This window comes from Heliangelus exortis, chromosome 29 (assembly GCF_036169615.1).
Source record: "Heliangelus exortis chromosome 29, bHelExo1.hap1, whole genome shotgun sequence".
NCBI classification, from domain to species: Eukaryota; Metazoa; Chordata; class Aves; order Apodiformes; family Trochilidae; genus Heliangelus; species Heliangelus exortis.
In genome coordinates, this window is record NC_092450.1 from 546,846 (window position 1) to 570,558 (window position 23,713).

The 23,713-nt window shown below is 54.9% G+C and overlaps 2 protein-coding genes and 1 long non-coding RNA gene across 4 annotated transcripts; 2 read left to right on the plus strand and 1 right to left on the minus strand.

Moving 5' to 3' along the window:
• Positions 1 to 591: 591 nt before the first annotated feature.
• On the plus strand, positions 592 to 3,808 carry LOC139788527 (uncharacterized). Its single transcript, XR_011722871.1, has 2 exons — positions 592 to 747; positions 3,182 to 3,808. It is a non-coding gene; the product is annotated as an uncharacterized lncRNA (long non-coding RNA).
• Positions 1,520 to 10,959, minus strand: CCDC43 (coiled-coil domain containing 43). The gene is made up of 5 exons (XM_071728536.1): positions 10,678 to 10,959; positions 6,514 to 6,601; positions 4,359 to 4,494; positions 3,772 to 3,830; positions 1,520 to 2,738 (listed from the first exon to the last, which is right to left on the minus strand). The coding sequence occupies exons 1-5, from the start codon at positions 10,864 to 10,866 to the stop codon at positions 2,551 to 2,553; spliced, it is 660 nt and encodes a 219-aa protein (XP_071584637.1). The 5' UTR covers positions 10,867 to 10,959; the 3' UTR covers positions 1,520 to 2,550.
• A 142-nt stretch (positions 10,960 to 11,101) lies between these two features.
• DBF4B (DBF4B-CDC7 kinase regulatory subunit) lies at positions 11,102 to 23,334 on the plus strand. Of its 2 annotated transcripts, none has more exons than XM_071728372.1 (11): positions 11,102 to 11,325; positions 13,791 to 13,976; positions 14,984 to 15,034; positions 15,645 to 15,714; positions 16,592 to 16,662; positions 17,237 to 17,273; positions 19,010 to 19,055; positions 19,894 to 20,010; positions 20,209 to 20,335; positions 20,969 to 21,078; positions 21,563 to 23,334. In XM_071728372.1, exons 1-11 carry the CDS (start codon positions 11,215 to 11,217, stop codon positions 22,884 to 22,886), a joined length of 2,250 nt encoding a protein of 749 aa, XP_071584473.1. In that variant the 5' UTR covers positions 11,102 to 11,214; the 3' UTR covers positions 22,887 to 23,334. The 2 variants fall into 2 exon arrangements, with proteins under 2 accessions (XP_071584473.1, XP_071584474.1); XM_071728373.1 differs by having other exon boundaries at positions 19,013 to 19,055.
• The last annotated feature ends 379 nt before the right edge of the window (positions 23,335 to 23,713 follow it).

Genomic DNA, 23,713 nt, shown 5'->3' on the forward strand with positions numbered 1-23,713 from the left:
CCCCACTTCCCTCAGCCTCTTCCCACAGGACCTGTTCTCCAGACCCTTCCCCACCTCTGTTTCCCTTCTCTGGACACACGCCAGCCCCTCAGTGTCCCTTTTCTGACCCAAAACTGACCCCAGGATTGGAGGTGCAGCCTCAGCAGTGCCCAGCACAGGGGATGATCCCTGCCCTGCTCCTGCTGGCCACACCAGTGCTGACACAGCCAGGATGCTGGTGGCCACCTGGGCACACTCTGGCTCCTGTTCAGCTCCTGTTGACCAACACCCCTGGAGCTCTGCATCCAGCTCTGGGATTCCCATCAGCAGAAGGACACGGAGCTGCTGGAGCCATTCCAGAGGAGGCCCTGGAGCTGCTGGGAGGGCTGGAGCAGCTCTGGAGCCAGGGGGAGAGAGTTGGGGGTGTTCAGATGAAGAGAAGGATCCCATGGGGAGACCTTAGAGCACCTTCCAGTGCCTGAAGGGGCTCCAGGAAAGCTGGGGAGGGACTTGGGACAAGGGCCTGGAGGGATGGGATGAGGGGGAAGGGTTTGCAGTTGGGAGAGGGGAGATGGAGAGGAGATCTTGGGCAGGGAGGGAGAAATCGTTTGGGGTGAGGGTGCTGAGCCCCTGGGTGCCCAGGTTGCCCCCAGAAGCTGTGGCTGCCCCATCCCTGGCAGTGTTGAAGGTTGGATGGGGCTTGGAGCCCCCTGGGCTGGTGGGAGGTGTCCCTGCCCATGGCAGGGGTGGCACTGGGGGGGCTTTAAGGTCTCTCCCAACCCCAACCCGTCTGGGTTCAGCCTCAGCACCCTGCTGGGCTCCGGCACTGACCCCTGCCCTCAGCCTGTGGGCATTGGAGCCCCTGGGGCTGCACCTCCAGCTCCTGCTCCCCTCGATTAACCAGGGGGTGACACCTTTCCTGGGCAGACACATCCCACACCCACCCTGGGCTGGGGTGTGCAGGACAGGAATTGCACCAGGAACCCCCCTGTGTGAGGGAGCTCCTGGGGTGTGGGACTGTGCCCTGCTCCAACCCTGCAGCCCTCAGGGAGAGGGGATTTGGGTCCTGTCACGGGGGTTGAACTCTGCTGTCACCTGAGCAGGAAGGGGCTGTGCTTTGCAGCTCTGCCCCTCAGCCCACACCCCACTGTCACACAGAGGTCTGGGGACATTCCCCAGGTGACAGAGCAGGAACATGGGAAGGAACAAGGATGCAGAGGAACCGAGGTGGGAGGGGAAGGGTTGGGTGACTGGATCACTGTCAGTGTCCTCACACCCACAGGGCCCAGGGTGCTCAGCCATGGTTTGGTGCCCAGGGCCCCAGGAAGAGGAGGTGCTGAGGGGCACCCCATGACACCCCTCCCTCAACAACTGCCCCCCTCCCCCCCCTTCCCACTGCAGCCAGGACCCCCACAGCACCTCTGGTTGGATCAGAACCCAACCCTGGGGACAGCAGAGCCTGTTCAGTGCCAGCCAGGCCCTGGGAACACTGCTGAGGGACACAGGGGGAACGCACATACACCACAGACAGAGGAACCCATTTCTTGGCCAAGTTTTATTGTTCCAGCCCCGAGAGGAAGCAGTGCTGTGCTCCTGCACCCCCAGAACTGCTCGGGGTCCCTCCCTCCCTCCCTCACAGTTTGCAGGAATTAGTGTTCTTTCCAGAGGTGAGAAACAAAACCGTCCAGAACCAGCGGGTATTGAGCCCTTGGGGGGAGAGAAGCATTCAGCTCCTGATAAACCCAGCAACCCCCTGACCCCTCCAGCACCGAACCTGCAGCCCCCCCCTTCCCCCTGGCACTGCTGCAGGAATCACAGTCAGACCTTTGGGCCCCGGAGCTCAGTTTTCCACCTTCCCACACGAAGTCCTGAAGCAGTGTAAGGGCTCAGCCTGCCCGCAGCATTTCCCCCCCCGCAGCCCGGGGGTGCTGCAATCATCAATATTTCATTCTCTTTCCTTTCTCTGCTGCAGGATGGGACTCACCCTCGCTGAGGTCAGCTCCAAACCCTCTGCTCTCAGCTCAGCCAGAATGAAGATGCTGCGCTGTTCTTGGCAGCATAAATCCGAGTATTTGCAAATAGTTTTTGTTTTCAAGGCTACTGTAAATAAATTCACTCTTGTCCCATGGCAGTGTGTCCTCAGGGACAGTTCAGGACAGGGCTCTGCTCTGCTCTCCTCTCAAATCCTAACATGCTGTTTGCTGGCAGGAGGTGGTGGGTGTCTGGGCAGCCTCTGCCACAGCTCCCAATGTCTGGTTTTGCCTTGCTCGAAGTGGTTAGGAGTGAAAATCAATCAGTTTCAGAACACGGACATGGTCACATCACCATCCTTTGGTACAGACATGGCCACAATAACCCACGGGGACATCTGACACCACAAGCACACGGCACACCTCACCTTCACGAGGTGCTGGGAATTTTCTTTTTTGCTACATAAAGGAAAAAACCAAAAACCAAAATCCAAAATGCTTCCAAAGAGCCACTCGCCAGCCACGTGCCCAGAATTTCTGCTGCTTTTTAAACACACATGGTACTGTAATTCACGTAAGGCCTTGACCTGGGAAAGCCCAGCTACCGCTTCCGCTCGCCTTTCTGTGTCCTTTTCTTCTCCTTCTCCTTCCTCTCCTGCTTGGCCAGCTTATCCTTCTCTCGCTGGAGTTTATCTTGCTCTCTTTTCTTCTGGAACTCATCCCGCAGCAGTTCCCTCTCCAGCTTCCTGGCGTTCAGCACATCCTCCACGTTCGTGTTTCGGAACAGCGCTGGCGCAGTGTTAAGGGCAGATCGGTTCTGCTCACCCTGCAGACTGTTCTGGAGCTCTGAGCGCTGCCCTCAGCACACGAGATGGATCATTCAACCTTCCCCTTCACCTTCAGACTCCTGCCTGGATTCCTCGCCAAGCAGGTAAGGAATTTGAGAATGAGAAATGAGGAACAGAGGAAAAAAAAGGAATCGTGGTCTCACATCCTGCAGTGACCCCGGCGAGAGGGAATCTGCTCTGCTGGGGGGGAAGGGGAGATGGAGAGGAGATCTTGGGGAGGGAGGGAGAAATTCTTTGGGGTGAGGGTGCTGAGCCCTAGGTTGCCCCCAGAAGCTGTGGCTGCCCCATCCCTGGCAGTGTTGAAGGTTGGATGGGGCTTGGAGCCCCCTGGGCTGGTGGGAGGTGTCCCTGCCCATGGCAGGGGTGGCACTGGGGAGCTTTAAGGTCCCTTCCAACCCAAACCAGTCTGGGATTCTATGAATTTAGGTTTCACTTTTTAGTTATGTGATAAAAAACTTCTTCTGTCTTAAATCTGCCAGTGGGTGAGCTAAAGGAATGTCCCAAATTACTGTGTTGAGAAAAAATGTGAGGTCCAGGGTCCTTGTTCAGTATTAAAGCTCAACTGCACCACGGCCTCACAAGCTGCAGATAAAATGTTTTGTTTCTGTTGCACTTTTAATAATTCCTGATGTGATTTACTTCTCTGGACACTTAACATGGAAGTGATGGTCTGGGAGGATTGTCCTTCCTAACATTGTTTTCTGTGAAGCTGCTGAGAGGGTGGAAGAGGAAAGGAAGGAGCAGAGGAGAGAAAAGGAGAGAACCAATCTCAGGAGTGCAGATGGGGCAGGGAGCAGATGGACCTCAAACTTTGATTACAAGCAAGGTACAGGGTACATAAACAGAGAAATGACTCAAACTCAAGAGGTGGCTGTGAGGAAATGGGGGGTATCACCACAGAGAAGGAAGGGTGGAAACTCAGGGTGGAAGCTGCCTTCCTCCCAGCAAACTTGGGTCACTGATCCAAAGGATACATTTTTCTGATCCAATATTTACTGCTGCCCCAACCGATCCATCCTGCTCATCCTCACCAGTGAGAGAATTAAGGAAATATGGACATCAGCAATGACCTTGTGCCTCTCTACAGCCCCACCTCGCTCAAAACATGGCCAGTAACCATTTTACCAAGGCACAACAAGGCTAAAAATTAAGGCACCGCAAAGAGAGAACTTTAAACTCTCCCACTCCACACATACTCCCTAAACAGGAGCCTTTCCATGGTTTTCTCTCCAGAAAGGAAGAGAGAAAATCCAGTACATTACCTACAGAGTGACCAGGAGGTGAATCCCATCTCTCCTGGGCTGGGCAAACCTCCCCCAGGTGAGCACCAACTGGTGGGGAGTGTGGGACTGGGGGAGAAACCTCCTCAAAGGTGGCACTGAAAACTTCCAGGAGAAGAAAAAGCTTCCATGCTTTTTTCCATGGAAGATATTGTGTAACAGAGAAGGAAGATAGAAAAGTTTCCCCAGTTCTCCCCACTGCACAGGGCTCGTTTTAGGAGCTTTTCAGTAAAAATTGTCCTGCAAAGCACCAGGTCCTGACTGGGTCAGGAAAAGGATATTCCTCCTCGTCCGTCACGTTGGCGTACTGAGCCAGGAGAGCAGCTTTCCTCAGCTTCTCCTCCTGGGAAACTTCCTTTGGCTTCACCACAATCCTGGCCTGCTTCTCCATCATGCTGGTGATGGCCTGGATCTCATCTGGCAAGGAGGAGGCTCAGAGGGTGAGGCTGCCAGACCCCCCTGCCCACCCCTGGTCCCAGCACTGTGCCTGTCCCTGGGGACATCTGCACTGAGTTAAAGGGAGAATCCTCACCCAAAAAATATCCCCCACCCCCCAGAGCCTCTGAGAGCTGCTGCTGGGGAGCTCAGGATGAGGATGGGGGGAGCAGGAGCTTCTCCTTCCCAGGAGGAATTCCCTGTGCTGCCCCCAGCAGCTGCTTTCCTGGGGCACAGAAGGCTCAAAAAAAAAGCTTTGAAATCAGTAGGATTCTCCTGATGAAAATCCATTTTCCTCCAAACTGCTGGGGAACAGCAGCTCAGACTTTATTTCACCACACACTTCAAACCCCACCAAACAGAAATTCTGAAGGGCAAGGTGGCTGCTCAGTTAAATTCTCTCTCTTCTACTCATCAAGGGCAATGAGCAACTGAATGGCCTCTTACTGCTCCTTACCTCTGACATTCTGCTGCCCAGCTCTTACAATGACATCTGGGGGCTGACAACAATTTATTTATTTTTTTAAAGCTTGTTAATAACTTCTCCTCAGGATTCTGTTACTCTAAGTAGACACTGACTCCACCGAGGATTTATCCCCAGTGAAATAATGAAATCCTTGCTTTTCTTACACCCCAGGCACATCCTGGCCCCTTCTTTCTGTGACAAGAAAAACCCCTGTGGGTAACCAACAGTACAAGCAGGAGGCACCCAGCAGCAGCTCCAGAATTTCCTTTCTCTTGTCCCCAGAAGAAGGATTAATTTGATTTAACACAGAGAGCAGAACTTTGCCCCATCCCCAGCCAAAGGGGAGGTGAGGCCAAGGATGGGCTTCAGGGAATGTTTGGGGGAAGCCAATGGTGGTTCAGTCCCTCAGCTCTGAAACACTGAGGGGCTGACAAGGAAGAAAACCACAGGCCTGGGGCCACGGGGAGAACTATTTCTAGCATGACATCAGTCAGTGACAATGTTCTGTCTGCAACCAGAACCAACAAGAAAATGCAAAGCCAACAAAAAGCAGGATTTAGCCAAAAGGGAGGTGCTGCAGGCTGGGGCTGTGCACTTGGCAGGTTACAAACTCCCCCCTGCACTCTGCTTCAGCCAGAAAAAACTTTTGAGTTCATTGTACTCCAGAGCTCTGCTCAGGGAGCAGAACAAACCCCCCCCCCATCCACAAGAAGGAGGTGGAGGAAGACAAGGGGTGAATCTGAGGGGTTCCAAGCTGCAGGAGGGCCAGGAATCGTGGAATGGTTTGGGTTGGAAGGGACCTTAAAGATCAAGATCCAGTCCCCTGCATGGGCAGGGACAGCTCCCACCAGCCCAGGCTGCACAAAGCCCCATCCAACCTGCCAGGGATGGGCACCAACAACCTCCCTGGGCAACCTTACTGCCCTCATGGGGAAGAATTTTCTTCCCAACATCTAACCTGCATCTAGATACACAGTAGGGCTGGGAAAGGAGCAGCCTCACCCAGCTTTCCCCACTCATAGGGAAAGAAAAGGACAGTTTTAAGAGAAGATTTTGAGAGAGGAAAATCAGGATGGTTTCCTGGTGAGTGCTGGGATTTTCTCCTGGTGAGCAGCAGCAGGAGGGACAGCTCTCAGTGCAGCTCTCTGCAGGTGTAGCTACAGCAGTATAAAAATATTTGCTTCCCAAATCAGTGTGAACTAGAGCAGCACAGGCTCCTCACACCACAACACCTGCACCAGCTGCCATCCCTGCATGGGCACCATGTCAAGAGAAACAGCCCTAGCTGCTTCCTGAAGGGAAATTTTAAAAATCCTACAGAAATAAATAAAATAAACAAATGAGGTTTTCCTCTGCCCAAAGAGCAGCGGAAGGCTGGGGAGGGCCAAAAGGGAACTCATCCTCATTTCATGTTTCAAGACAAAACAGTAAATAAGCAGCAGTGGCAATGAGAAGGGAGTCAGATCTGCAGACGTGGGCAGTGTGGGGCTGAGCTCCCACCAGGAGGACACAGGCACACCCAGCACCCACTGTACCTTCTTTTTTCTCTTTGGTGTCAACAACCTGAGACTCAGCCCACTTCTCCACCACCTCCCTGCAAACATCATTTATGAGATCTTCTTCCTAGGGAGGGAAAGGAGACTCCTCAGTCTTGGAGCAAAGTTGGTTTGATTTGAGAGAGCTGATACCAAACCCATCAGGTGTGAGGAATCTGAAGACCCAGGGCCAGGCTCCAGCAGTGCAGCTGTTCACACAAAACCTTCCAGTTAGCTGGTTAACTGGTTAGCTGGTTAACTGGTTAGTTGGACCCTGGTCAGCCTGGTCAGACAGGACTCACGTGACAGACACACTTCTGACCCAGCTCAGGACCAGAGTGCCAGCACCCAGCAGAGAGAAGCAGCAGAAAGCCCCCAGCAGGAAGATGTCATGGGCACCCCCCAGCAGTTTGGGCACCTCTGTGCTTCCCTTTCCCACCACACGTGGGTCCCACAGCTCCTGGTGCAACCACCCCAGCAGCACCAAGCACCAAGCACCAGCCCCTGCACGGGCTCTTCCTGAGCCATCTCACCAAGGCTGGGTGGGCACAGGCCAGAGCTGACACCCCCAGAGCTGACACCCCCAGAGCTGTCACCAGCAGGGACATTGCCAGGAGCAGCTGAGGCCTCACCCCTGGAGATGTTCAAGGTGAGGCTTGAGGAGGCTCTGAGCACCCTGATCTGGGTGAGGTGTCCCTGATACTGCAGGGCTGGGACTGGAGGACCTTTGGGGGGCCCTTCCAACCCAAATCATTCTGGGATTCTATACTCTTGTGCCCCTTGTCCTGCCTGGGGAGTTACACACAATCTCTGGAGGTGGCACTGGAAGGAATTCAAACTCTTGTTCATTACTGAGGAAAACTTTGAACTGAGGGGAGAAAGGAAACCCCCCCAGGCAGCATGAGGCAGCACTCCCAGCTCCAGGATAGCTTCTGGGGAACCAACACCAGAACTCAAACTCCAGTGAGAGACAGAATCAGGGAATCATCCTGGTTGGAAAAGAACTCCAGAATCACTGAGTCCAACCACACAGCACTGCTCTGCCTCAGACAGTCACAGCCTTCCTGCAAGAGCTGCCCAACAGGAGACTTCAGGTTGGAGAAGCTGAATCCAGGCAAGAAATGTGATTTGATAAAAGACAGAAGAGTTCTGAAGGGCCAGAGCCAGCAGCACTTCACTGGAAGAGGCAGATGTCCATGAGGCAGGGAGTGTCTGTGGGTTTTTGGTTGGATCCTGGTACTGCCTGCAAACCCTCCTGCTCCTCCTGGGGCAGCTGCACTGCTCTCCAGCTTCCTTGGCACCCAGGGGCTCAGCACCCTCACCCCAAACAATTTCTCCCTCCCTCCCTGCCCAAGATCTCTTCTCCATCTCCCCTCTTGCAGCTGCAAACCCTTCCCCCTCATCCCATCCCTCCAGGCCCTTGTCCCAAGTCCCTCCCCAGCTTTCCTGGAGCCCCTTCAGGCACTGGAAGGTGCTCTAAGGTCTCCCCATGGGATCCTTCTCTTCTCCAGCCTCAACACCCCCAACTCTCTCCCCCTGGCTCCAGAGCTGCTCCCACCCCCAGCCTACAACAGCCAAACACAAAACCTCAGAGTGTAACAGAGAGACAGGAGCAGAACCAGCACAGGGTGACACCACAGGGCTGAGCACCCAGGGCTGGGCACCCAGCTCAGGGCACCCACAGCAGGACAAGGTCCACAGGGGAGGGGACACCACAAGGAGAAGCTGGGGGGACACTCCAGGCTGTGAGAGGACGTGATCTGCACAAAGAAGGGCAGCAGAAAGAGGAGAGGTTTGGGGTTCCCACCAGGCTCCCCGTCCTTTAACCAGAGCAGATCCAGGACAGGATGGTGCTCAGCTGAGGGGTAAGAATGGGGGGCTCAGGGCTGACCCAGAAGGAGGTGACACTGAGACCTTCACAGGAGCAGAGTTCAAGGAGGGGATGTGCATGGAAACACCAGCCAGAGGGAATCTGTCTGCCCTGAGACACAGCAGGCAGGAAAAGAGAAGGAAAATCACCATGAAGGGCATGGAAGATGTGAAGGTTTTTAAGTGCCAGAAACACTCCCAGTAAAAGGATTCTCCTGGATGGGTGGGCTCCCCTGAGCACTGGGATGGCAGCCCACTGGAATCAAGGCTGGCAGGACCAGGAGCAGCTTTCTAAGCCAGGAGAGAAGGGTGAGAGAGAAATTCCCTGAGCACTGTGCAGCAAGGAAATCTGGCAGTGAGGGGGAAGGGAAATGAATGGCAGAAGAATAACAATGGCAGAGACCTGGGAAACCTTCTGATGAGGGTTTGAAACAAATGAGGAACTCGTGTGGGGGTGGAAGCTGTTGTGTGAGGGGAGAGGGCAAAAAGGAAACACTGCAGGGATCCCAGAGAGAGGGAAAAAACAGCCCTGGAGCTGGGGAAGGGAAAAACAGAGACCAAGGTGACAGCAGCAGAGAGAGGATGGGGCAGCCTGGGGGGAACTGAGCCAGGGCAGGAGGAGCTGTGCAGAACCCCCAGAACCCAGAGAGAACCCAACTCTGCTCCCAGCAAACAAACTGCCTGCAGCAGGGGAGCCACCAAACACCTTCACCTGGGCTTCCCCAAGGGAGAGGGAGGGGTGGGAGGGGAGGAAATGCAGAGAAAAATGGAAAACTCTATCAAGCTGGGTTCTGTCTGGCTGAGAGAGAAGTGAACAGAAACATCTCCTGGTTCCCAGTGTCTGGATTTGAAATGGTGACAGGGAACAAGCTGGTGACATTGTCAGGAACCAGGGACACGAGTGCTGAGGTCACCTGAATGTATTTGTGTGAGGGTTGTCAAAAACAAACAAGCAAAAAAATATTAAAAATTATCTGGAATCTGTGACCAGAACAAAGAAAAAAAACCTGGCAAGAAAGGCCCCAGATTGACCAAATGAAACATTCCTTTAAAATTCCATACAGAAATAAGCACAGAATCTATACATAAAGAAAAAAATGCACTGAATAAAAAGAGTAATTTAAAAGTCTGAGGGCTCAAGAGGCAGAGAGGTTTTACAACTGCAGAAGCATCCAGCTGAGTTTGCAAATGAAGCAGAACTCAGCTGTGTCTGTGATAAAAGAGCAGGAGCAGGCACAGAGCTGGGGACAACACCTGCAGGACAGAGCCAGCTCAGAGCTCCAGGAGGGATCCAGCAGCACCCAGGAAGGGGCACTGAGCCCTGGAGAGAAGAGGGGAATCAGCAGGAGGGAATGCAGCCCCAGGCAAGGATCAGACAGGGGCTCTGCCTCTGGTGATGAAATAAAGTCAGTCCATTAATTACAGACAAGTTAATTAACCTCGGGTATTTTGGGGCAGCCTTTCCCAAAGCCCCTCACGCTGGCAGAATGCAGCCCTGGCCTCTCCATGGTTTTGGGCACAAATCTGTGGTGGCACAGCCTTCAGACCCTGCCCTGGGTGGGCAAGGGCAGTGCAGGCAGTGAAGATGTGCTCTGTCTCTTCAGAAAAACGATTTTAAATGCTGTGTGGTCCATGAACATAAAGATTTACAGGATATATTTACTAGTGGAAACAAATTAATTGCAGCTCCCAAGTGCCTTTGGGTTCTGTGCTCCTGTGCAGACATCTGGGGAGGAAGCAGCTCAGCCCTGACAGAGCAGTCCCAGCACCCTCCCCCTGAACACCCCGGGGCAGAGGATCCGTACAAACCTCACAGGAGACCCACGGAAGGAAAATCCTTTCCTGCACCCTCCAAACCCTTCCCAAAGCCGAGGGACAGCACTGCCCAGCCCGGGAGGTGTTTGGGCTCCAGCTCCAGCCCGATCCCAAGGCCTGGGAGGAGACGCCCGGCTGGGAAGAGGGAGCGGGACGAGGCCCCCCCGCATTTCTGGAACCTTTGTCTTGTTTAAAAGCCGCTTCTGAACCCGCCCTTGGGCAGCTCCACACACACAGCCCCGACCCTGACCCCCCAGAACCGGCACAGCCCCCTCCCCACCAACACCCGGAGGGCTCAGAGGGGTTGGGGACCCCCAGGCACGGCGCCTTCCACCCCCCCAACCCTCAGGGCTCCGGGGGAGCGGTGCCCCCCTGCCCCCGGGGCTGCGGGAACACAGAAGGCTGAGGCCCGGGAGAACACGGGGGAATCTGGGGGAACCCTCCGGCCCCTCGCCCCGTCCCCCCCTCCCCGCCCCTCACCAGGCAGGCCCCCAGGACGCCCCGCAGCGCTTCCAGCCGCTCCTCGTCGCTCTCCTCCTCACGGAGCAGTCCCTCAATGTACGCCCCGTAGACGGCTCGGTCCAGGCCCAGCACCTCCAGCCGCCCCTCCAGCCAGGCCCCGAACCCCAGCCCCGGCCCCGCCGTCTCCTCCCCGCCGGGCGCCGCCATCTTGGGACCGCGCCGCGCCCCGGGGAGAGGGAGGGGCGGGGGGGGGCCCGACGGTGGCCGCCCGGGACAAACTTGTGGCGGGAGCGCGGAGGGGTTCAGAGGCCCGGCCCGGCTCGGCCCGGCCCGTCCGTCCGTCCGTCCGTGCAGCCGCTCCCGGCCGGGCCGCTCCCCGGTGCCCACAGCCGCTTCCCGCCGCACCGAGCACCCCCACTCCCACCCCTCCGGAGCGGCGAACACGCTGCGGGGCCTTAGCGGGGAGCGGCGTGTCCCTGCGCGGCCGCCGTAGCGGCGCCGTTAGGGGCGGGGCGGGGCGGGAGTTTAAACGGCGGCGGCTCCGGTGCGGGCGCCATGGCGGCCCCGGGCACCTCCCGGCCCCTCCGCGGGAAATCCTTCTACCTCGACCTGCCCGGCGGGAGGGAGGCGCGGGAGCTGGCGGAGGCCATCCGGTACCTGGGCGGGGTGAGCGGCTTCCCCGGGGCTCACACACCCCACCTCCCCCACCCCGGTCTCCCGGGGGTCCCTTCCCCTCAGACCCTTCCCGGGAGGCTTCCCCTGGACCCTTCTCAGCCCCGGGCCCCTCAGTTCCTCCCGCCCGTCCCCGGTTCCCTCTCCTCGGGGCCTTTCCCCCCCCCCCTCCTCCCGTCTCAGTTCTCGCTTCGTTTCTCTCTTTGCTCTTTTCTTTTCTTTCCTTCTCCTTTCACCGTTTCCCTCCTTTCCCCGGTACCTCCGGGGTTGATGTGCTGTAACGCGTCCGCCCGGCTCCCCTTCCCGGTCCCCGGAGCTCCTCACCTCACAGCCGGGAGCGGATCGGGGCAGGAGGGTCCCCTGTGCTCCCTCCGTGTCCCCCCGTCTGTCCCATCCCTGTCCCCCCGTCTGTCCCCTCCCCTCTGGGCAGCTCTGGTGACCACTGGTGACCTGCTGGCTCCTGACTTCCCGGGGGTGGCAACTGTTTGCCACGGGAGCCCCCCCTGCGTGTTGGTCCCAGTCTGAGCGTGGCGGTGCCTCCCAGTCCGGGGTTACTGGTGACCTGGGAGACCCCCGGGGCTGTGTCACTGCTTCCCTGGGGAGCACAGCACCTTCCAGGAGGTGACATCTGTGCTCTGGGCATGGGAACACCTTCTGCTCAGTGCTGCTGCTTGTCTGCTTCACCCTGGGGGGCCTTAATTCCTAGGGGAGCTCTGGGACTTCCAAATGTTTCCTGGAATTCAACACGTGGCAAGGTCAGGTAACCCCAGACAAGTCTCTTGGCTCTGTTCTTTCCTCATGGCTTTCCCACTGGACCATCTGGACCCTTCCCCACTGAAGCTGGTTTTGTTGTGGCATTTCCAATGTGTGGCATTCCACAATGGTCTTTGTGGCATTTCCAAATTTTCCATTGCTCACCAATTCCTTCCCCAAGACCTTTCTAAAAGCAGAGCTGCAGCTGAGGGCAGGGCTGGTGCCCAGCAGCTGGGTGGGCATTGCTTTCATTCCAGCTTCCTTGGGACTAAAATGCAGTTTGGTCCTAACAGTTGTTACTCTTTTTTCAGACTGTTTCATCTCTCTGAGGCAGATTTTCACCCCAAAACTTCCTCGAGTCCTTCAATGTCCCATGTGGGTGTAGAAGTCCATTTAGCCCTGGCTGCTGCTGTATCTCTGCCACCAGGATCATGTGGCTGTAGAGACACCTGAGGAAGCTGACTTGCACTTTTTTCTCTTTTTTTTCCTCACACCCTCATGCTGATCTTGTGGATTTCTTTCTGTCCTCCCCTGGATGTGCTGCCAGCACCCAGGGATGTTCTCCTCATAGCATCTCTGATTATTTAACTCTGCAGCTTCACTGCTGAGAACCACTTGCTCCCAGCAGTCAGTTAAATCCCTACCTAGCTGCCACATTACTTGCAAATAATGTTACCCTTCTGATTGTCCCTCAGCCTTGATTTTGGTTGTCCACTGATCGATTGTCCACTGAGCTTTCTGCCCTTGGCTTCTTCCCAAGCACTGTCTTGGGTCACTTCCCTCTCTGGAATGCACTCCCCTGGCACTGGAGGTTCAACTGAATTCAGCTGCGTGGTGACCCCCACCCATAAAACAGCTCGACAGAAATGTGCCAGCCCAGGTGTCCTCTGTTGCTCAGGACCATGTTAGGTGCATCTTGTGGCCTTGGACTGAGCCCTGGTGAAGGGATGGCAATATCCAGGGATGTTATTTGGGGGAGATGTTGCTTTACTCTCGTCTGTGCTTGCACGCTCGTGATGTCCTGTGTCACAGGTGGTGGTCACAGGGCATCCTGCAGATGTGGCACTTCCCAGAGCTGGCTCCAGGGTCTGCATCCACAGGGATTCTGTAGCACAGCAGAACCAGCAGACACACAGCTGCAGACTGCTCTGATCCTGTGGCCTTCCCACCTGTGCCTTAGAACCCCAGGGCTCTCTGCCTTCTGGTGAGCTTCTGATAACCCTGCTGCTAGTATCCCAAAATTTGGGTTTTCCACCTCAGACTCCCAGCTTCTGTGCAGAGCTGTGTGTCTGTCTGCTGGCTTCCTGGGTCCCTGCTGCCCTGCTCTCTGTAGAGCTGCTTGTCCCAGTTGGTCATTTTCTGCTTTACTTTGCTATAAAATGCATTCTGCTCTTCTGAGAACAAAGCTCTTCCACACTGATGCACAATATCCAGAGCCTTTTTCTTGGCTATTCTCTTTTTTTCCTGAAAGCATTGCTTGAGGAGTAGATAATGGAAGTCAGTGTCAGAGGAGCCTCAGCCTGCAGGCTCTGGACTGCTCTCTGTGGATCACCAAATCTCCTGGGAGAGCAGTGGGGAGTGGACAGAGGAACTGTCTGGAGAGATGAGTTCTTTCAGCAGCCCCTTCGCTGGCTGTGCTGGAGGCAGTGGGAGTGTCAGCTCAGAGCTGGGCAGTTCCAGAGCTGCTGTTCTGTCTCTTGCTGCAGGTGACAGAGAGCTTCCTGAGCAAAGAAGTCACCTGTGTGGTTTCCAGCAACAAAGAGGCCAAACGAGACAAAGCCAGGACCCGGGGGGAGAAGTGGAGCAGTGCAACCCCAGGAGAGGGAAAAGCCCTGAGCCCCACACCTTCCACCTCCAAAGGTGCCAGAACTCACCAGAGGCCACCAGACACAGTAAGATCTTTAAAGGTTTAGGCCACCTCAAAGTTTGACCTGAGGGATTGACAGAGTAGTAGCTGAGGCCAGTGTTGGGTGAGAGAATTGCTCCTGCTCTGAGCACATGTGTTTGGATCTTTTCCCCCTGGTCTGGCTGTTCACATCTGTACCCATGCTCCTTGTATCTGCACATTGTTGTCTGTTCAAATGTGCATGTCACAGCTTTGAGCTGGTGAACAAGGACATCTGCTCCCATGGCAGAGGGAATGACAGGCTTGGCTGGCTTCCCCACAGAGCAGGCAATCGTCCTGAGCAGAGGTGTGTCCAGAAAAACCAGAGAAATGGAGACAAGATAAAAGTTTCAGGCCCTGGATGTGTGCTCATGGGCAAAGCTGTTGGAGCCTGGGAGATCTCCCAGGGCAGGTTGAGAGAAGGGATTTCCCAGGGACCTGTTCACCCCCCAGCCTGAACTTTCTGGTCAGCAGTGTTTGTGGCTGGAGCTCCAACATCCTGCTCTGGGTGTCCCTGGAGCTGTGGGTGTGGGGAGAGCCTCCAGCCCCTGCCTGGGCCATGGCACCTCTGCTAGCTGGAGCTGGGCCCACATCAGGGCTGCTGCTCCCCCATGGTGTCTGTCCCCTGCTCCTTGCTCCCAGCACTGTTCCCCTGTCTTACAAAGAGCTTAAACCTGTCTGCTGGGGTGACAGCAGGGACCCAGATGATCCTCGCCCCTCCAGCCTGCAGGGACAGGCAGAGTCCCTCAGCTGCACTGCTCTTGGCTCCTTCTGGAACATTCTCTGCTGGTCAGTGAAAGCCTTGGCTGAGGAGCTGCTTCCTGCAGACCTAAGGGGTGCCCCTGTGGTTCGTGATCCCTGGAACTGCTCAGTCCTGCTGTCTGAGATGGAGTTTTGGTCAGAATTCCCTCCCCAGCAGAGCTCAGGGGTCAGAAGGAATCATCCCCCTGGAGAGCTCTGCTGCTGCCCGGGACCTCTTTGCTCTCACCTGGTGCTGGGCTCCTTTCTCTGCAGGTCCTGAACAGCAGGGGAAAGGAACTGCTGCAGAAGGCCATGAAGAATCAGGTGAGCAGCCTGTAGATGGGTTTTTTCTGTAGCTGTCAGGAGTGCTGAGCAGTGCAGAACCAGTGCCAGCCCCTTCTCCAGAGCCCTTGCCTGCTGAATGGAGCTGATTTAGGGGCTGGTGAAGGGATGAGGCCCCATTGCTTGTGGCTCCACAGAACACTGCAGTGCCCCTGAGCACTGTTCTTCGTGGAGCCATCTGATTGTCTGTCCATGGTAGTGCTTCCAAGGTCTGTCCCAGTGCTCTGGATGCTCAACACGAGAGAATTATTAAGACCAGACCTATTGCGAAATGTATTTTTAGCCTAGAAAGAACTAAAGCCAAATGGCTGAGGCAAAGGGCTCCCCTGGAGTCCTTTCACTGATATCACAAGTGGCCAAAAAACCCTCACTGCCCACTTAGAAGCTCATGCTAAAACAGGAATTTAACATTTGACCTGAATGCTGCTGTTAATTTGGGGTGGATGAAGCACGAGTCTGAGCCTTTTCTACTCTGCCCCGATTTGGTCTGTTGGGCAATAGGAAAATCTCTCAAGTAGATGTGGAGCTGCATGTGCTGAGGATGCCATCTCTGCTCTGTGCTGTCCCTTGCCAAACCTCTCTGTTTGCACAGGACACCTGCAGTGGCAGCAGCATCCTCGCCAACGCTCGCCTCTGGGGAGTCCAGATCCTGCACGTGGATGGTATCCTTCTCTGCAGGCTGATATTTGCCTCCTGGTAATGAGTGGTTTTTTTGAGAGAGGAGAAGTGATGCAGTGAGTGTGGCACAGAAGGAAGAAACTGTGAGAAGTACCCAGTTCTTGACTGATGCCATCCTGCCCTTCAGATGAAGTCCGTGTACATACTGCAGTCACTCTGACGAGCCCAGCACTGAGTGTGCTCTTATATACTGAAGCTGTAATATTAGAAAATGTTAATAGCTTAGTCAGTGCATAAATTTGTTCCAAAAAGACCATTTTTACTAATTGACCTGGAAGCACAGATCGTGGTAATGGCAGGGTTTGGTTGGTTTTAATTAGGAAGAGCTGATGTTTGAGGACCTGTGCTGGAAGGCTCTTCCCATCACGGTGATGAATGGGGTGGGAGTGATGGCAAAGGGAGATGGTGGAGCTCTGGTTCTAAGAATAGGTCTGGAGTAAAAGGTTCCTGAGTGTCCCTGACAGTGACACATGGCCCTGACTGAGCCTGTCTGGGTGTGTAATGGAGGCAGGAGCACTGCTGCCCATCCCTGAGCTGCCAGCTCTGCCCAGCCACCAGCCTGTCAGACCTTTCAGGTGCCAGGCTCTGCCTCCTGCACAGTGAGGTTCCGAAGGGGTTCTTGTTTCTGCAGAGATGCAGAGCCAGGCTCCAGCTCTGCTGAGCCACAGCATGGGGTGCTGGCACTCAGAGCAGCTTTCTGAGCTGCTTCGGGGCTGAGTTACCTGTGCTGAGATGATGCTCTGGGGTGACAGCAGGCTGGGACACTTTCCCTGCTGCAGATGGGAGTCACAGCTGTGCTGCTGGGGGTCAGCTCACCTTCCTCACTGAGCTAGGGCTCTCCTTGACATCCCACCTGCACAGAAATGTTGGCATATGCTCAGCAGCTGCTGCGGGCCATCTCGGGAGCCAGGAAACGCTGCCAGAAGACAGAGGTAACTTGATTTAGCTCCAGGCAACCTGAGGTGCTCAGGGTCTGTCTGCAGCTCTCACCAATCCTTCTAGTTCCTGTAGGGCTGCTGGGTGAGCACGCAGGGAGTCCCCTAGGTTTGTATCCAGTCTGGTGCTTCTGTTAATTGATGGAGGTGTCAAAATTCAAATTTTTCTTTTCCTAATGTTGGGGGTAAAACCAACAGAGAACAAAGCAGCTGTTGGTTATCAGCCTCATCTGTAGCCCAGCTAATAATGGTTTGGACTTGCAAGGCACTAAGGGTAAAAGGAAGATCATTTGCAGCTGATACACTGGCTTTCTGAAGTATTTTTAATATGCTGGGGAGGTCAGTGAGAAAGTAGGGCATCAGATCAGAGAGTGGCAGCCTCTGTCGTATTGAAACTACCTCTGGGTAACTTGGGAGACAAAAATATCGAGGGGAGGTGATACAGTCTCTGATGCAGGAGCTCTGAAGTGGTGGGTGAGACTGCTGAAATCTCAATTTACTGCTGTGGGATCAGTAATGATGGTTCTGCCTGTGCTGGCTCCTCTACTAAATATATCACTTTTTCTTGTAGGCAAAATGTCTGACACCTGGAGCAAAAATTCGCACAGGTAGGCCCAGAAATTGTGCTCCTGCTTACACTCAGGTGATTGAAAGGAGCCTTGTTTAGAATTTGAAACTATCTGAAATTTCAGCAACCCAAAATATGCCAACTGTTAGGGCAGTTTCTCTTGCAGGGTTTTTGTGGCTCCATCTCTGAGTCGAGCTGCAGCCTCCTGATGCTGCTGAGGACTTGATGCCATGGATTTCAAGCAGTGTTTTTTAAAATCCCATGAACAGTTTGCAGCTCAGCTCCCAGAATCCTGAGGCACCAGAGAGCTGTGCTGCTGGCACTGCACGATGGATCAATTGGCTCAAACCAAGTTTCAAGGAATAATTCGTGCTCCAGAGGAGAGCATGTTCCTTGCAGCCCACTCACTGCTGTGAGACACCAAACTAGGGATAACACTTCCAAGGGAGGGGGGAGGGGGGAAAAAACAGGTTCTCATCTGCAATTAGACAAAAGGCAATTGTGATGCTGAGATTAGCAGCAGTGACATCAGTTAATTTGTGACTGCTCTGACTTCTCTTGTCAGAGAGCGAGAGCTCAGTCGTGTCTCAGAGCTCCAACCTGGATTCTGTGTGTGCCACCTGGGAGGTTCATTTCCAGTTTGGGGTGGGGAAGGTGGTGGAAAAAAAGGCTCAAAAAGCTGTTGGATGAGGGAGATCATCTGCTGCAAGCTCAGAGCTCTTCATTTGTGGCACACTCTGAACCCTGCCTGGGGACTTGTGGTGACAGCTGAACCATTTGTCACTGCTCAGCACTCTGCCACGAGAGCTCAGGACTGTGCACCAGCCTGAGTTTTATCTGGGGCCCAAAACGTGGCCTTGCTTTCAGAAGTGCTAAGCATTTGGCAGTGTTTGTTTGGAGAAATTGATCCTGGACTTAAATAGCTCCTTGAGTGACATAAGGACACGTTTGGTGCAGCTCAGGATGAGGCTGGTGAGGACGGGGGGGACTCAGCCCTTCTGGAGCAGGAGGTTAACATTTCTTTAGGGAAAATAGCACTGGGTGCCAGGATCACCAGAAGACAGAACACCTCACCCTTCAGAGGCAACCAGGGAGGTTTGGTTTCAGGGTCAGGCAGGTGCCCTCTGGGGGTACCTTGGTGTCTGTTTGTGCCTTAGCTGGGGCTCTGCTCGGATTTCCAGGCTGAGCGAAACGTTATCCCTGGTGAGCTGAACCTTCCAGGCAGGAGGAACCTTGTGGCCTCTTCTTCCAGCCTGGCTCTGAGAACCTGTTCCCTGAATGCACTGCTGAGCCTTTTTTCTGCTCCCTTAATGTATATTCTGGCTGCTCTTTGCCCTCCCCAGGGACCAGGCCTGATACTGCTCTTTAGCTCTGTTCCCATGCTGGGCTTGGCTCTGCAGCACCTTGGTTTGTTTCCAGCAGCTTTGACTCAGCCATCCTGACCAGAGCCACCCTGAACTCCAGGGAGTTGTGTAAGGAGTGAAAAAGGTGCTGGAAGGGCAGATGCAGAGCACGAGGAGCTTGGCTGGGTGGTCTTTTTAAGCAGTCCACAGTTGGGCTGTCCCAGGGATTTAGTTCTGCTATGGAAAACTCTGGGGGCAAAGGCTGTTGCCAGTTACCCAAAGGGCTGCTTGGCTGCACTGAACCATCACTTGGCATTCACAGGTGTCAGAAGTACTGGTGAGCTTGGCTCTGCAGCCCAGTTCTGTTGGGGAATGAATGAATAAATAAGCAGGGACTTTGGCCAGGACAGTTCCTAACCAGCTCTCTTTCTAGCAGGAACATTGAAGCCCCCTTTTCTGAAGGTTGAAGACCTGAGCAGGTAAATGAGGTCTTTCTACATCTCATAATTTAAAGCCCCAGGGGCTCCTGTACTCACTTTATTTGAAATTAATACTCTGTACCCAGGGTCTTTTCTGAAGACCCTGTTACACACTGAGAACTTGGCTCTCTCCAAGAGGGAGGCAAGTGGAGTTTAGAGAAACAATCTAGGTGGCTCATATGGCAGAGGAGGAAATGTGTTAAATGAGACTTGACAACAGTTTACTTCCTTGCTCAGATTCTGTTTGTGATCCTCAGCAGGTCACTTAATCTGCTGGAGCCCTCTGAAATGAGGAAAGAGATTGAAACCCAGGAGGTCAGGGCCTGTAACTTGATTACTGCATCCAGCAAAGGGGATCTGATCTCTGTGGTGTTTCTAACAACTCTGTAACTCTAACACTATCCAGAGCACTAATTAATTATTCTGAAGACAACATTTAAGGCTCATGCAGAGTCAAATACTAAGTTTTACATGCTGCATGCAATGAAGTGTGGAGAGAGAGTGATGTGGTCTGGGAACCACAACCTCCCCATGCTGCCCTGTGGCTGGAAGTGCTACTCTGGCTCTGTTGATGCCCCTCAGGGGCAGGAGGTGAGTTTTTAGCTGAGCAGGCAAGCCTGCCTCCTGCCAAAACATCCCCCCACCAGCGCCACTGCTGGGAATCAGGTTTAGTACTCCCAATGAGAAATGGGAGCTCCCTGGAGCAGCCAGACTGAAGGGGACAGCAATGCTCAGTATCCCATAGTCAGTGGGACAGTGCCTTGAGCCCCTCTGAAGGAGGAACAGCTCTTTATCCATCCCATCCCTGCACAACTCTGATGTCCATATCTGCTTTCAGGCAATTCCGACCCTTCCATCACCAGTTCAAAAGCTTTCCTGACCTGAACTTCCTGGCCCCCAAAGGCTCCAGCCCATTTGAGCCTCTGAAAAGCTTCCCAAATTCTTGCAGAGCCAGGTAGGTTGTAGCTCCTTCTGTACAAGTTTTTAACCCAACTCCCCTGCTAACTCCTGCCCTGCTGGCTCCTGGGATTTAAGGAATCCCTCTTTCCTTCTGGATGCAGAGGGAGAAGCCCTGTTCTGGGTTAGACAGCTGAAGTTATAAAACAGATACTGTGAAATGAGGGCAGGGAAGATGTTTGCTGTTCCCTTGCAGGGCTGTGGAGGGGTGTCCAAAGCGCAGCAAGGGGCAGAAGAGCCCCCAGTCCCCAGCGGTCACTGTGCCCAAGAAGAAGAGGGGATTTTGTGAGTGCTGCCAAGAAACCTTTGAAGAGCTGGAGAAGGTAAAGGTTCTCCTGGGACCTGGTTCCTTGCAAAAGTTATGGGGGTCACTCAGCAGCTTTGTTTGTTGTGTTATGCCCATAATCAGTAGGAGCCCTTCTGGAAGGGAGGCAGATTGCTGAACCTGCAGCCTCTCTGGTGTCTGCTGGCTTCAGTCTTGTGAAGAAAAGCCACAGTGCATCTGCTCTGACCTCCTGGTCTGGGCAGACAGTAGTTTTCAAGATTGGAACATGACATGGCCCCCTCTGGGGCTAGGAGAACGTCAACTGTCATCCCCTTACATGGTCTGTGAGGTGGGCAGTGTGTTCCACAGCAGTCAGGGGGCATGGGCTGATTTAAAAGGTGGGAAGAGAGGTTTTTACCTCCTGGAAGATACCAAACAATGTGGCTTTCAGAGACCAACCTTTGGTGATGGACAGTATGTGTCTGGGGCTGCTGGGGTGAGTCCTGACCTCCTCATCAGGGGTGTCTGGGAGAAACAGACATAACAGAGCTGCCCAAATCCACTTCCAAACAGCAGCTCAACCTGGTGGGAAGGCTGTTGGCCCTCAGTAGGCTGGGGAAGTGCCTGTTACTGTAGATTTCCCTCCTGTGAAAGGGTGGCTGTTGCTAAGAGGGTCTCTGCCACCTTCCAGCACCTCCAGAGCCCCCAGCACCAGCAGTTTGCACTGGATGACTCCCAGTATGCTCCTGTAGACTCTGTCATCTCCCAGCTCACCAACAACTTCGTGGAGCTCTCAGCCAAGTAAGTCTTTGCATATCTGCTCGCTCCTGGAGCCCAAAAGCTGGGCTGGGTGGTGCCATACTCAGGGCAGGGCCTGAGGCTCTGTGGTGCTGAGCCCAGCTCATGGCAGGGGATCAGCCAGCAGGGAGCTGTGGACCAACCCAGCACCTGGCAGGTGAGGTTTAGATGAGCCATGGCAGATACCCTTCTCCCATATCATGGGAGTTTCTGGGGCTTCTCTGCTTCAGGGAATTCCCTGTGGACTTCTAGTGCCGCTTAAACTAGGAAGGGCAGCTGGGCCTCTGCTGTCCCCTGCAGACCCTGCTGCTCTGCAGCTCTCCTGTGCCCACCCCCTGGGCTGTTGAAGATCCCTGTTGCTGCCCACACCCTCTGCAAGCAGTGCTCTCCCTCCTTGCTGAGCCTCTCCTGAGCCAGGGCCGCAGAAGCTCCCTGGGGAGGGGGTGCTGGGCCCAGAGGCACTGAGCAGTAACTTGGTTCTCCTCAGGGTGCCGTGGTCCTGCCTGGCAGATGTCTGCTCCCTGCCTCAAGCACAAGTCTCTGGAGGAATGGAGATGCTGCCAGCAGAGCTGGGGAAGGAAAGGCAGCAGCAGGAGCAGTGGGGACTGCTCACTGACACACAGCCTGATGCTGACCTGCAGCCCAGGGACAGGGTCAGGAGTCCCAGGGAAGAAGGAGGGGGTCTGTGGGAGAGCTGCCCCCCAGGGCTGTCTGTGGGAGTGGGGCTCCTGGAGGGCTCAGCAGAGGGGGACACAGATCCAGGGGTGACTCCTGACCTGGGCTGGGGGACTCGTGGAGCAGCCTCAGGTGTTGGACAGACAGTTGCTTCTTCATCTGAACTTTGCAAAGAGCAGCTGCTGGGCTCTCTCAGCCCTCCAGCACCACTCCTGACCTCCAGGAAACGCCAGCTCCCCTCTGGACACAGCACCCAGCTGGGGAAGAAGCCCAGGCTGGAGCTGGGAGGTTCCCTCTCTCCAAATGAGCAGACAAACCCAGTGGAAGGTGGGATGGGTGTGCAGGGCTCAGGACAAGCATCTGAGCTGGGCTTGCCTGGTGTGGTGGAAGCTGGCAGCTTGCCTCTAGGCACTGAGCTCTCCAAGAGGCCTCAGAGATCCCTGGGTTTGGCCCCCTGCCCAGGGGGGAGCCCTGGGGACCCTGCATCACAGCCACGTTCCCTTGGAGCTCTGTCTGTGGGTTTTGATCCCTCAGAGGCTGCTGCAGCCAACACTGTCAGAGAGCATGGCTGGGTCCAAGCAAACCCCAGCTCCCAGGGGAAGCAGCTTGGAGAGGAGAATGGAAACACACCCAGAAATGTGAATAGTCCCGATCCAGAGAGCACAATGAGCAGGACCAGCTGTCCTCCTGGCTGGTTGCCCTCTCCAGAACTGCCTGTGGCTGAAGCCAGATGTAGCTGCTTTCTCTGTGTCACAGCAGCAGAAAAAATAGCACCCGAAGTACCTGACCTGGCTGGGCACAGCAGGCAGCTCCTTCAGCCTCTGCCACATCAGCCCCAGGCTGAGCACACCTTCAGCAGGAGCTCCTCTGACTCAGACTGGGATGTCCAGCTGCTCTCCAGGCTGACAGGCATCCAGGAGGGCAGGATGCAGCCTGTGGACAGGGACTTGCTCCAGAGGACACATGTCAATGTGAGGGACAGTGGGTATGAGTCTCAGCTCTGCTCTGTCCTGAAGCAGAAGTCAGAGCTCACCTGGGCAGGCAAAGAGGGCAAGAACTGCTGGAACTGCTGCACAGAGACCAAAGGAGCCTCTTTCCCCATATTTGAGACCTTTTGTGGCAGATGGACTACTTAACCCCTCCTGGCTGTTCTCTGGGCCCTCAGTGGGAGCTGGGAGGGACTGAACAGCCCCAGGAGGTGCAGCTGGAGCTGGGCTGAGCATGGTGGTTCCCAGACCCCAATCTGGGGAGCTCTGGTGGGAACTGGTGGGTGATGGGGAGTTTTTGTTTTCACTGTCCCTGGCTGGAAGAGAGGCTGGGATCTTCTCTCTGCTGGTGGTGTTCAGAGCCAGCACAATTTCCTTCTTGAACTCAGCAGGAAGAGGCTCTTTGTCTGGTCCTCCTCTTGCCCAGTCCCTGGAGGTGCAGAGATGGTGGAGAGGAGGGCCCTGGAGGTGAGATTTGTGTTCTTCACATGGTTTGGGGTTTTATTGGATGTTTTTGAGTGTTTACAGCTGTTTGTAACTGGTACCGAGTTGGGTTTTTAGCTAGTTTTTAAACTTTTAAATAAATTGGAAGATGAGATCCTGCTCTCCTGTACAATGGGTAAAACCTCTGGTGGCCTTAAGCTCATCTAAAGAGGGTGTGAAATGTCCATAAGAGGCTGGTGCAGGAAGGATCTGGGGGTGCTGGTAGGCACCAGGGTGAACATTACACCCCCCTGTATGCGGTTTCCCCTGGGAATGTGGTCAGCAGGCTCTGGGAAAGTGCTGGGCCCAGCACAGGGGTGAAGAGGGACATGGAGAAATTGGAGAGCAGATGGTGGAGGCTGAGCTCACCTGGACAGTGCCAAGGAGGGGAGGATGGAGCTGGGAGCTGGGCTGGGTTTGGCTTGCCCTGGGCCAGGCACCCAGAGTGGTGGGGTCAGGATCTCCATGGGAGTGAAGGAGCAGCATCCTCCTGC

Coding starts and splice junctions, on each gene's coding strand:
- CCDC43 (XM_071728536.1), bottom strand. CDS start 10,866: ATGGCGGCGCCCGGCGGGGAGGAGACGGCGGGGCCGGGGCTGGGGTTC. Junction 6,602..10,677: donor GCGTCCTGGGGGCCTGCCTG/GTGAGGGGCGGG, acceptor TTCCCTCCCTAG/GAAGAAGATCTCATAAATGA. Junction 2,739..3,771: donor AAATATTGGATCAGAAAAAT/GTATCCTTTGGA, acceptor ACACTGCGCCAG/CGCTGTTCCGAAACACGAAC.
- DBF4B (XM_071728372.1), top strand. CDS start 11,215: ATGGCGGCCCCGGGCACCTCCCGGCCCCTCCGCGGGAAATCCTTCTAC. Junction 11,326..13,790: donor CCATCCGGTACCTGGGCGGG/GTGAGCGGCTTC, acceptor CTCTTGCTGCAG/GTGACAGAGAGCTTCCTGAG. Junction 15,715..16,591: donor CCAGATCCTGCACGTGGATG/GTATCCTTCTCT, acceptor CCACCTGCACAG/AAATGTTGGCATATGCTCAG.